General features: G+C 34.8%; 1 protein-coding gene across 1 annotated transcript; it reads left to right on the top strand.

The window, feature by feature from the left end:
* Window positions 1-933: 933 nt before the first annotated feature.
* Window positions 934-11,914, top strand: LOC123532817 (solute carrier family 23 member 1-like). The gene is made up of 12 exons (XM_045314406.2): window positions 934-1,334; window positions 3,213-3,370; window positions 3,535-3,629; window positions 4,699-4,793; window positions 5,009-5,190; window positions 6,199-6,319; window positions 7,142-7,298; window positions 8,320-8,573; window positions 9,179-9,343; window positions 9,786-9,894; window positions 10,997-11,092; window positions 11,334-11,914. Exons 1-12 carry the CDS (start codon window positions 1,074-1,076, stop codon window positions 11,498-11,500), a joined length of 1,860 nt encoding a protein of 619 aa, XP_045170341.2. The 5' UTR covers window positions 934-1,073; the 3' UTR covers window positions 11,501-11,914.
* Window positions 11,915-12,338: the final 424 nt, after the last annotated feature.

Here is a 12,338-nt window from a genome sequence, read left to right on the forward strand (position 1 = left end):
GAAATGGAGACTACAGTTAAGCAAATGCAGGTAGCAATAAAGCAAGTGTAGGGTACAAAAGGAACAGCAAAGCAATTGGAGGCTATACTAAAAGCAAGTGGAGCTACAATAAAGTATTTGGATGCTACAATAAAACAAATGATAGCAAAAAATTAAAGCATTTGAAACCTACAATAAAACAAATGGAAACAACTATAAAGCAATAGAAGACAACAATAAATCAATTGGAGGCGACAATAAAGCAAATAGGGACTACAATAAAGCAATGGCAGGCTATATTAAATCCCTTTGGGGCAACAATAAAACAGATGATAGCAATAATAAACCAACTAAAGGCTACAATAAAGTAAATAAATGCTACAATAAAGTAATTGAAAGCAACAATAAAGCAATTTGATGCTACAGTAAATCTACACGAGGTTACAGTAAAACAAAAAGAGGCTACAAAGTCCTAGTTTTTCTCACCCACAACAGTATGGTACCTATTATAGCTTATAAAGGTGTACTTATCTTTTACACATATAACAAACAATTAACATGGATCAAGTCATGTTTATGAATTTATCTTTATTAATAACAGTTGTGAAAATAGAATAATTTCAGGTCATGTAGTTCATAAATTGTAACCGTGACAGTGCATGGTATATCAAGGACAACTTTTAATTATGTTATAGGTGTTTTACTTATTTATATATGAGCCGTGCCATGATAAAACCAACATAGTGGGTTTGCGACCAGCATGGATCCAGACCAGCCTGCGCATCCGCGCAGTCTGGTCAGGATCCTTGCTGTTCGCTTTTAAAGCCTATTGGAATTGGAGAAACTATTAGCGAACAGCATGGATCCTGACCAGACTGCGCGGATGCGCAGGCTGGTCTGGATCCATGCTGGTCGCAAACCCACTATGTTGGTTTCCTCATGGCAAGGCTCAATTATATATATGAAAGCGACAGCAGTTTATCGAAAGTATACGAGAGCAATTTCGATTTAACATTAAATATACTGTTTTACCATTTTTGAGGAAAGTGTCAATCATATCAATAAACTTTAATTTGTTTAAAATAAATTTAAGTATGTCTGATAAGGAAACTGAAACGGATGTTGCCAATGGAACAGAATTGACTAGACTGGCATTTACAGATAATGAAACTGATAATAATAATGGCGATGGAACAGAATTGACTAGACTTGCATTCACAGATTTTGGTACTGAACAGTCAGGCGAAATCAAAGAAAACGAAACGGAAGTTGTGAAGGATTATTCTAAAAAAGTGATAATCTATGGTGTAAACGAATCGCCACCACTACACATAACGATCGTGTGTGCTTTGCAGGTAATCTGTATTTTCACACATAGTGCTCAATTTTGTTTAACATACTTTTAAAAGTAGATAGTGTATTCTATTCCTTACTCTTGACTGGAGCAGAAAGTTTAACTTTCAGTCTGCTGCCAGTGCAGACCAAGTTTAGCCTCCACATCCAAAACTATAACAGAAACGTATTCGTATTATACTTTTTCGTCGTGAGTTTGATTCCCAGACCCGTTAAATTCTGTCTTTAATTTTTTCTTCACTACAATTCAATGAAGACTAAACGAGTTAGTAAATTTAGTCTTACATATTTACTAAAATAATATGTCACAATTGAAACGATTATGTCTAAATGCACTCCAACTTTAATTATGATCTAATAATTTTTAAGCTTTCCTGTGATATTGCTAAACCTGTAAGGGTTAGTTTTATAAGTTTTATAACAATCTTAAACTTCACTTTAATAAAAGCATTGCCCGGCCATAATTTTAGGATTGATTGATTTATTGATACATGTACTACCAATTTTATACGAAAATAAGAAAAAAAAACAATAAATTAGAAATCTTACACAAAGTATGTAATGCAAACTGTAAAAATTGGGGATCGGACTCCTGACGAAAAGGTATAATACAAATACCGTAACCGCTCGGCCACACGGTAATCATTAAATAAATCGTAAACTTGGTAAATTGACTTAATTTTATGTTATCGAAGCAACCCGTCTGTAATATTTTTCCGTTAGAGCTTCTTTTTGATGCGTGCTTACTTTGCAAATACGTGGCTCTGAGGCTGTGTTTATGGTGCTCTTTGCTTCCGAGAAATCTACCCTTACCTATTATCTTTTGCTTTCACTTCTAAATGCCATAATACTGTGCGCTACCTATAGTTCGGTTTTTGCAGTTAGCGATATTTGTGCATTTTTAATAATAGGACGGTCCGTTATTTAGGTAGTGTTATCGGTACGATAGTGGTTCTTACCTAAAGGCAAAGTAAATCATGCTGACTTCCCTAATCGGTAGACGAGTATTTTAATTGACCCATCAATAAAAGCTGTAAAAAGATCTTTTGGAAGCAAAGAGTGCAACCAAGAAGAATAATAGCAGACTCGGTTTGATTATGTAATGAAATGTGCTTCACCTCTCACGCCCACTAACACCGGCTTAAGCGGACCTCTTTTACACATAAGTTAAATGGACTCCGTGATCCAAAAGGACCAGAAAATATAACAACACTAAATCAGACTACGTGCACACTTTTCGTTTGCTGCCCACGTGATGATAGAGTCTAAAAATACTGTCGCGTTTTGTTCTATATTTATCAATGTTTACAAAATAAAGCGTTGTAACGGTTTATAAAAGTTCATGAGAAAAACTGCAAAAATTCGAATCTTCCCGTAATTCCGGGAACTATAAACTATTCAACCATTATGTTTCATGTAATTATATGAAAATGTGGCGGCATTTTGCCTTTCGGTGAAAAATGTTTTTGAAAATTACAATTCACAATGTATGATTTAGTCGATTTAAATGGGTTACTTCCCTCATACAACTACATTCTGGGGATTGATCATGAACAGCCTTATAAGCTTAGGTCAGAATTTTGCTTTGTTTTGTAAATGCTAGAGTGCATAAAACATACATAAAAATCCGTCGCGTTTAGCTCCGATAAGGTAAAGAAGCGAAAACAGGGTGTTTGCTGCTTCAAACTGTTACCATCCGAACCTGTTGTCCAAAATAAAATATTTCAATGGCTTTGCTGAAGTAATGATTAAATGGCGATAAGTCATAGTTTTAAAAAGAGTAATTTCAGTACAATATCTGTTAAATTATTTATAAAAAGTTATGATTGATGTCAAGGGAGATAATACGCGACCTCACATTTTTATGAATTTTATTCCAGCAAGGACTGTCAGCCCTGTCAGGACAACTTATTGTAGCTGTTCTTGTAGCGGAAGTTGTCTGTGCATCAAATAACGACGTGTTCAAAGCTAGGATACTCAGCTCTACAATGTTCATGGCCGGGATCTCGACTATAGCAATGAATTTACTGGGAATTAGGTAAGATACTTTTCGAAACTCAACAGAAAACAGTAATGTCTGCTTTATTTAATACAGTCCAATGCATTCAATTAATAGGTACAATTATCAATTTTCAAACTCTTCTTTAGGTCATCGATGAACGTTTACTGTACTGATATGAAAGCTTCTTTTTATATCTATAGATTACCGTTATTTCAAGGAGGAACGACTATCTATGTGGTTCCATTGATGATGATGTCGGATCTTGAAGGCTCCTTCTGTTCAACAACGTTTACCGGTAGGTTTTGCTTACATTTTCACTACTTAATACTCCATACTACAACTCAATATTGAAATGCAGACTCGGCTTCTACTGGTGCAAGTATATAAAACGTGCATAAACGAGCACATGTCAGTCACAGCAGGATATAAAGTAATTCAAATAGAATTGGAGAATTACTAAAAATACACCATCAAAAATGACAAAAATATCCTTCCCTGGCCCCTACCAAGTGATTTAATGAAACCTTTGTACAAACTCTTGTTTAATTTCACATTTTTATAGCAAACTGTTTTATTACCATTTTAGCTGAATCTTTTAACTTCGGCCTCAATTTAAGACACGATATTACCATATTTCAGTCAAACGCCCATTTCTGGATGCTTTCCAATATAGACTAAATGTATAGCTATCACACCAGAGCACAGAATGTTTATATCAACCCTCACCCATGGTCCACAACGAAACAACCTCTTTGAACGGTTAATGTTATATCCTTATGTTTTAGGTGTGCTTATATTAAAGAAATGGATAAAGATAGAAGCCATGTTGATATAAAATAGTAAAAGTGGAAACTCCACAGGTCGCTCAACACGACAAAAACGAAAATGTTGCAGGCTCGGTTTGACTGAGCCTGTTCATGGACGGCAGTGGAAATGCATGCTACCGTCCACGCCCTCTAGCCCCGGGTTGAGCAGAACTCAACTTTTACACATGCTAAAAGTACACATTTTTTTTAGAGACATCCGCAGATGTGTTCATACGGCGGTGCACATGGAACCTTCAATGATACACTAGCGTGTAATTCCATGAAAAATGGCGTATGGTCAAAGGATTAAATAATGGGTTTGTCCTAAACGATAAAACAATGGACAGAACTAAACAAACTGGAATTTAGAAAGGGGATCTGAGGTTATGGAAATCACTTGTTTCATATATTAAACCTTAAATGTTTTTTTTTTTGTTTTGTTTTTGGAAAAAGAGCCGTATTTTCCTTTCGTTTCAATGTATGACTTGAAGCGTTCCTCCTTATAGCATGTATTTATAATACTCCAATGAACAATAATTTATTCATCTTGTATTTCAGGTCAGAGTTCGTCCAACATGACAAATGGAAATGTATCGAGTGGATCTGATATGCCAGAAGAATCGATGGAAGTCATTCTAACCAACGTCAGAGCGGTTAGGACTATTATTTTTATATGCAAATCATATATTATTTATCTAAGTAAGTTAATCTTTTATTATTGTACATAAGATTCAAGCCACAGAGTGTATAGCTTAACATTTGCTTCCTTTATTGTTATAACAGTGATATACGCATTTGTAAGGTTTTGATACATTTAATATCTTCCGTATTTGTACAGTAACATTATTATATCATTTTGTTCTTATAGTTACAAGGAAGTCTGATGGTTGCGGGCGCTCTTCACGCTATAATGGGAGGGTTTGGACTCATTGGGTTTTTACTGAAGTTTATTGGACCATTGACGATTGTTCCAACAATGATTTTAATCTTTGTCTTCATAGTCAAAGCATTTCTGAAGTTCGTCATTGTTAGTTGGGCCATATCTATTTCGTAAGCTGTTTACGTTGTTGAAGCCTGATTTTTTTGGCCTGACCCTAACTGTTTTTACGGCCTTGGAGATTTGTTTTAAAACCTATGAACCAAAAGTTGCAAATCGGCACTTTACATACTTTGAACATGGTCAGTGATGTTAGAAATCAACTTACTGATGCTCTAAATGCATATATAGCGACTCTAATTTTTTGTTGAGCATGTTACCGGAAACAAACAATCTTTTTAGGCCTTATGACGAAAGTGCTGTTTGATCAATCACTTGCATTACATCTCTTTTCTTGATTTCTTTTAAAATATACGACAATACTTTTTTCTGTTATACATCATCCTAAGAACTCAAAAGAGGGTAATATTCAGAATTTTTTTTTATTGCTTTTCAAATTATCGTCGGCAAGGATTTTGATACTGCAGTAGGGTGTTTTCCATTTGTAAATTTCAGCCATTTTGGTTTCTGAAAACGTTCTTTTTCGTGGATTGATACAATAAAATCTGTAAAGATATCCTTTGGAAGCAAAGAATACCACCAAGAAGAATAATAGCAGACTCAGTTTGACTGAGTCTGTTCATGAGAGGTAATGAAATGTGCAGCACATCTCGCAAAACTTTCAACACAAGAGGAACGTTTTCAAAAAGATATTTTCCGAAACAAAATATTTTCATCATTCTTATTCTTTTGATCGTTTTAACTATTCATGGGTCAAAAATTTACAAGGGATCCTAAGATGGCCTCCTCTGGATTCCTTTAGAATTATATAGAATTTATACTTTTGTCAACACTTCACAAAATATCTTGTTACAGATCTGGCAAATGAAATAGTTAATTCCTTGAACTAAAACTTTAACGGCATGTATACCATTGTGTCAAAAATTCTCAAAACATTTCCTGGAATATATTTACAAAATTAGTTGGTATGAATCGTTTGAAACACGACAGTCAAGGATGAAAATGCCGTTGTCTTAATACTGAAAATGGAGAAATATGTATTAATCCTTGGTATATTTCAGGACGATAGCTGTGTCTGTGATATTATTTCTATATCTTTCCCGCTACAACATGCCTGTTCCAGTGTGGACACCCTCTGCGGGATGTAGAATTATTCGTTATCCTTTGCATCAGATATTCTCGGTATGTAAACAAATAATCTGAAGAAATGACATTAACTTCATACTTTGGATAAATAAATGGTGTCTTAGCATTGTTTTTAATATAGGCACAATATATAAATATCAATAAGTATGGCAATGTGTGTGACATTGATATTGTCAACTCGAGGGCAGAATGTCACCCGAGGCGAAAGCTTATTATGTTTATTTTATTATACCGAACAAAATTAAGTAAATAAAAAAGTTTAAAAACGTTTTAATTCATTTAATTCAACAGTTTCATCTTTCGTCTGAATCGCCCGTGAACACATTGAATATTTACGTCACTACTACGAATATATGTGTATAAGGGAGGCAATCATTTCATGATTTGGCTGAAAAATTGAAGCAGTTACTTGCCCTTATATGACATTCAAAATATCAGCGCGGTCACATGATCTGACAGTCACCTTCGCTTGATCACGTGTCAAAAAGGTTGAGAATGCTTTTTGTAGTTAAAATATTTCTTTCTCGGGTAATAAGATTTTATCATTGTAGACAAAAGTGAGGTCTAATAATAAGTTTATCTACTTTATTTAGCTGGGAGGTAATCAAGTAGGGCTGACCGCGGCAACACATTACTTCATGAGTATTGTCTTCAAAGCCTGAGAGATGTACTTTTCTTGCAAATGGCATTTCTACGAATTAGTGTGCAAAGATTTGAATTAAAATATAACTCGATCTTATCAATCTAACATTATTGTTATTGCAATGACATCATGGCCTGATTTCTTTTAAAACAACGTACTTTGTAAGAATTGGGTTTCTAAAAGTTCATACTATTACTATTGACGTTATCGTACAGATTCTAATCGCCATGTTAGTTAATTGGCTCATATGTGGAATACTGACCCTGTATGATGTATTCCCCAACGACCGTGGTGATAGCAGTTATAATGCTCGTACAGATGCTAGGGTAGATGTTATATACGACGCTCCGTGGTTTACTTTTCCTTATCCTGGTGAGTCTTTACTACAATGGTCCAGCTAACGCTGTTTTTGTTGCTGAAGGAAAATGTTACACTGTGATATATTTTAATGGGTTGCCAATACAGCGAATGCATTTTACTTTTCCTTCTTTCCTCTTTTCTCTTTTACCCGCCCGCTTAGCTCAATAAGAAGAGCGCAGATCTACAGGTCACGGGATCGTGAGTTCGATCACCGGGCGAGTCGTATGATCCACGGGACGATTTAATAAAGAAACTAGTGTGTTTCTATAATAATTCGTCCTCTATCTCAGTTTAATGTGAGATAGATGGCATTTACTTCTGGAGAACACGTTTTGTACTGGTACATAATCCAGGAACACCGATTAGCTTAACTGCCCGCCGTTACATAACTTAAATACTATTGAAAAACGGCATTAAACCAAAACAAACAAACAAACAAAATCTCTTTCCTTTGCAAAAGGTCAGTATTAATAGTACCTTTTTTATTTGGTTCGACTCGGAACATAATCGCTATCTGTTACTGTTTTACGGACTTTCTACGTTAACTTAAGATTCTATGATATGCTTTATTTTACATATGATTAATGAGTTATTCAGTCATACGATTACCTCTCCTTTTGCATATAGTATTATTACGTACACATTCTAAAACTGAGTTAAATTACAATGAGTCCTCGCATTGGTTAAATTACAATGAGTCTTCGCATTGAAAAGTTCATACACGACGATAACTCTAATTTTACTAAGGGCAGAGAACAAATGTATATAGCTGTTATAAAATTTTAAGTGTATATGCGTATGTAAGATTAACATTGCGCTCCACGACTTCCAAACGTTTCCGTATTTGCACATATTTGTCGAGACAGATCTGATAACCTATAATTATTCCATATTTTCAGACACCATACACTAGCAATAGGATCGGGGACGTTAATATTGACCTGCAATTTTTATTGGGCGCACGACGTCATTTGTCACACAATTCAATGTGTGCCGTCGCGTTAAAATGTTAATTTATTTCATTTCATTTCAGGTCAGTATGGACCGCCGGGCATTAGTACACCTGCTACTGTAGTTTTTGTCATTGCTACCTTCATTTCAATTCTTGATTCTATTGCTGATTACTACGCTTGTGCGAGGGTTAGTCGTGTACCCCCACCACCTGCTCACGGAGTTAACAGAGGTATCCTAGTTGAAGGCATCTGTAGTTTTGTCTCGGGTACGCTCGGATGTGGTCATGCTACAACAACTTACGGTGGAAATGTCGGGACAATTGGTATCTGCAAGGTAGAAAATACATCTTGCTTCCTTGTAGTTTTCAACATTTTGATATTCCCAAATCTTGATATACTCTTCCGTACTACTTACTGTACTAGCGCCTAGTAGAAACTCATGAAATAACTGTTTGTTTTCCAAAGTAGAACAGGTGTCCATCTTTGTCTTCAAAAGAGTAAAACTAATTTGTCAAACCTTCTCTGGAAATGTTTTTAAGTTAAGTACACCTTATATGCGATGATGCAACAGGGCAGGATGCTTTTACTGTCGTCAATGTTTTCCTTTGTTATATACTTACCTTGCATATTATATTTGATTACTTAACCATTACCTTACTAAATTTCTATAAAAAACTTGTCCATCTTTCAATTTGGACCATACTATTAACTTTTAAAGGGGTGCTTACCAAAACGATAGTGGCGAACAGAGCAAAGATCGCAAAGGCAGAATCAATCATGTCCCAATGATAAGGGTCAACAGTTTATCACTCTAGCACATGTAATAAAAGTAATGGTAACGCACAAAATTACATGTAATATAATCGTCGAAGAGAGATCATTTTGTCCGATCCTATATTATACAGGTTATGTGTATACATATCATTTTGTATATTTCAGGTTGCCAGTAGGTCCGTATTTGTTTACTCAGGAATCTTGTTTATTATTTTTGCTGTGTTCGGCAAATTCTCTGCGGTGTTTATCACAATTCCTGACCCAGTGCTTGGTGGATCCCTTATTGTAATGGTTGGAATATTTCTGGGAGTAATGATTGGTAATCTAGAGGTATAAATCAAGTATATACATTCCTAACAGCCATTTTGTGCGCATTATTGCATTGACTAATTAATAATGCTTATATCAAGAAACAAAATAGTAAACTTGAAAATACATGCAATGTATTTAACATTAATTAATAAAATTTAAATCATTTATCATGTGATTTCAAACGTTTCTGCCATACACTTTATCATCTATATCACATACGTTATCACATATACCATATCCTGCACCATAACCATTAAATACCATATTCCTTATGATAAATATCATAAACGTTATCATAAATATTTTATTTTCAATCTTAAATATACGTTTGTAAAGTAGTAGTTTGTATATCTTGTCAACATGAGGCTGTCTGCGCGCCATCTTTACAAGCTTCTTACTTGCTAAGTGTTGGCTATAACACATTGACCATTGTACATGTATTATATTCACGACTACTCAGGTGACCTCCATGGCATCACCAAGAAACGTTGCGATACTTGGTCTTGCTGTTTGTATCGGCTTTGCTGTTCCTTCGTGGGCTCAGACAGTCCCAACACCTATTGATACAGGTCAGTAATGCTTTAAGTTTTATATGTGTGTCAGACGTTTCTGACATTGATCAATAAAAGCGCGTTTTGTATCGACTTTGTTGTTCACTTGATAAAACACATTAAATTTAACGTACATTCTTCTCACATTTATTAGCTGGCCCGGTCAGTAAATTATAGCAAAATTTATTTCTGGGTGTAGTTTATCTTATTTTTTTGTTCATATGTACTGATCGTATCATTATTATTAAAACTATAAAAATGACTAGACCGGAATGAACATATAAGGTTCATAGGCTTTTGTATATAGTGTGACATTATTGCCAAAGGCACAATAATGCCAAATAATATACCGCTACGCAAATATAGCATTAAGAACGGTTTCTATAAAAATGTTTTAGGGCGGCTTTCTTTTAGTGAAGGTGGACTCTGGCATTGCACGATTGTTAAAGCAAAAACTAAAATTGATACGTTTTGACGACAGGGTTTACTTGGCATCATGGATTGACGATATAGGCACTATCTTGAAAACTTCTGAGAGCAAGAGAAGAGATATGTATCATGGTTATGCCAATGTATAGGCTGTTTTGTAATGAAAAATGCATACCTGACCAATTAAACTACTTTGTAACAGTAAAAATCAGGCTGCTTGCGCTAAAAATAATGAGGGGGTTTCTGTGGCCGAGTGGTTAAGGTCGCTGACTTCAAATTACTTGCCCCTCACATATGTGGGTTCGAGCTTTACTCGGGGCGTTGAACTCTTCATGTGAGGAAGTCATCCAGCTCGCTTACGGAAGATCGGTTGTTCTATCCAGGCATCCGCTCGTGATGGAATAATGCACGGAGGGGCACCTGGGGTCTACCTCTACCATCAAAGCTGGAAACTCGCCATATGACCTATAATTGTGTCGGTGCGACGTAAAATCTAACAACAACAACAAAAAAGAAATATAAAAAATGACCTAAGAGAAACATTTGTAATGTACATGTATATAGTATGGTTTCTGGCGGTAAAGGTAGTATATCACTGACTAAGCGAAGTTGTGAATAAATATAATATCAGTAGAAAAAAATAGAAATATTTTTCTAAATGTATTAAATGTTTCATTATTCAATATTCTAGGAAATGAGAAAGCAAATAGACTTATAGCGATGCTTTTAACAAACCCGAATTTGGTTGGTACAGCCCTCGCTTGCTTTTTGGATAACACTGTACCAGGTAAGTATCTATCTTTCTCAGAATTATTTTGCGCCCTTTAAGCCTCTTAAGTCGCGCAATATTTCCGCTGCATAACTCGCGCATATTTATCGAAACAGTGTAATAACCTATAAAATTTCCCCTTTAAATAATATAACAAATTTCCATTATCTATTCTTGACGTCGAATACAATTTAAAATTGTAAAATGAAATGATAGCTTTCTACATGGATATATTAAAATATATTGAATTTTCTTGAAGGAACAAGGAAGGAAAGAGGAATTTTAACAGAGGATGACGCTGATATAGAAGATAGTTCAGGGTTTTATTACGAAGGATATGAAGTTTACAAGCCTCTCTTCCCAGCACATATGTTGAGGTGGAAAATCATGAAATATATACCGTTCTTACCTTATGAAGGACAATAGAAAAATGTCATTATTTATTTTGTATAGCATTATGAATGTTATGTTATACATTCACTGTACTCCAGATGAGAACAGTTTGCAGATAACATCATTAATTATCAAGGGAGATTATAATATATGCATATTCAATCGCACACAGATATATATGAAGACATTAACTAATATCAGAATTTTAACATAATTATATGTCTTTTTTTTTAGTTTTTGTTCATACATTTTCACCCGCACATCTGGGCCATATGATGAAAACCCGTTTAATATTTCAGTTGTATTTCGTACCACCAATATTATATCAATTTCTATGTGTATCTTAAGAACGTGACAAATTATAAAGATATAGGTTTTATAATTAATAATGTCATAACAAAATAGTGTAATAAAAGTGCCTCCTAATAATATAAATGCATACTTTCAGGCTGATTTGTTATTGTTAGTCCATTATACATACTTTTTATCCTGATATCTAATTTGAAATAAAATTCACAAAAAAATGAAATCGCCATAGATGTGTCACTGCTCACAATTGTTTTGATTTGTTTGACCGACTTTCTATATAGGAGGATTTTTTTTTAAATAAGTGATCCGATTGATCTCCCCTCGACATATGTGCATGTATATTAATATGTAGTCTGTAATACGTTTAAGCCCGCCGGCTAAGCGCACACCTATGGAATCGTGAGTTTTATCACCGCCTAAACGGACGATTGTTTTCCGTGACGATTGTGTCCACAGTTGGCAGTTACTTGCGGCAGTGGCCAGGTTAACTTCCCGCCTCTACATAACTGAAATACCGTTGAAAAAAAAATATAAAAAAATAAAACACGGTAAGTCAAAAGCT

This window comes from Mercenaria mercenaria, chromosome 11, assembly GCF_021730395.1.
Source record: "Mercenaria mercenaria strain notata chromosome 11, MADL_Memer_1, whole genome shotgun sequence".
NCBI classification, from domain to species: Eukaryota; Metazoa; Mollusca; class Bivalvia; order Venerida; family Veneridae; genus Mercenaria; species Mercenaria mercenaria.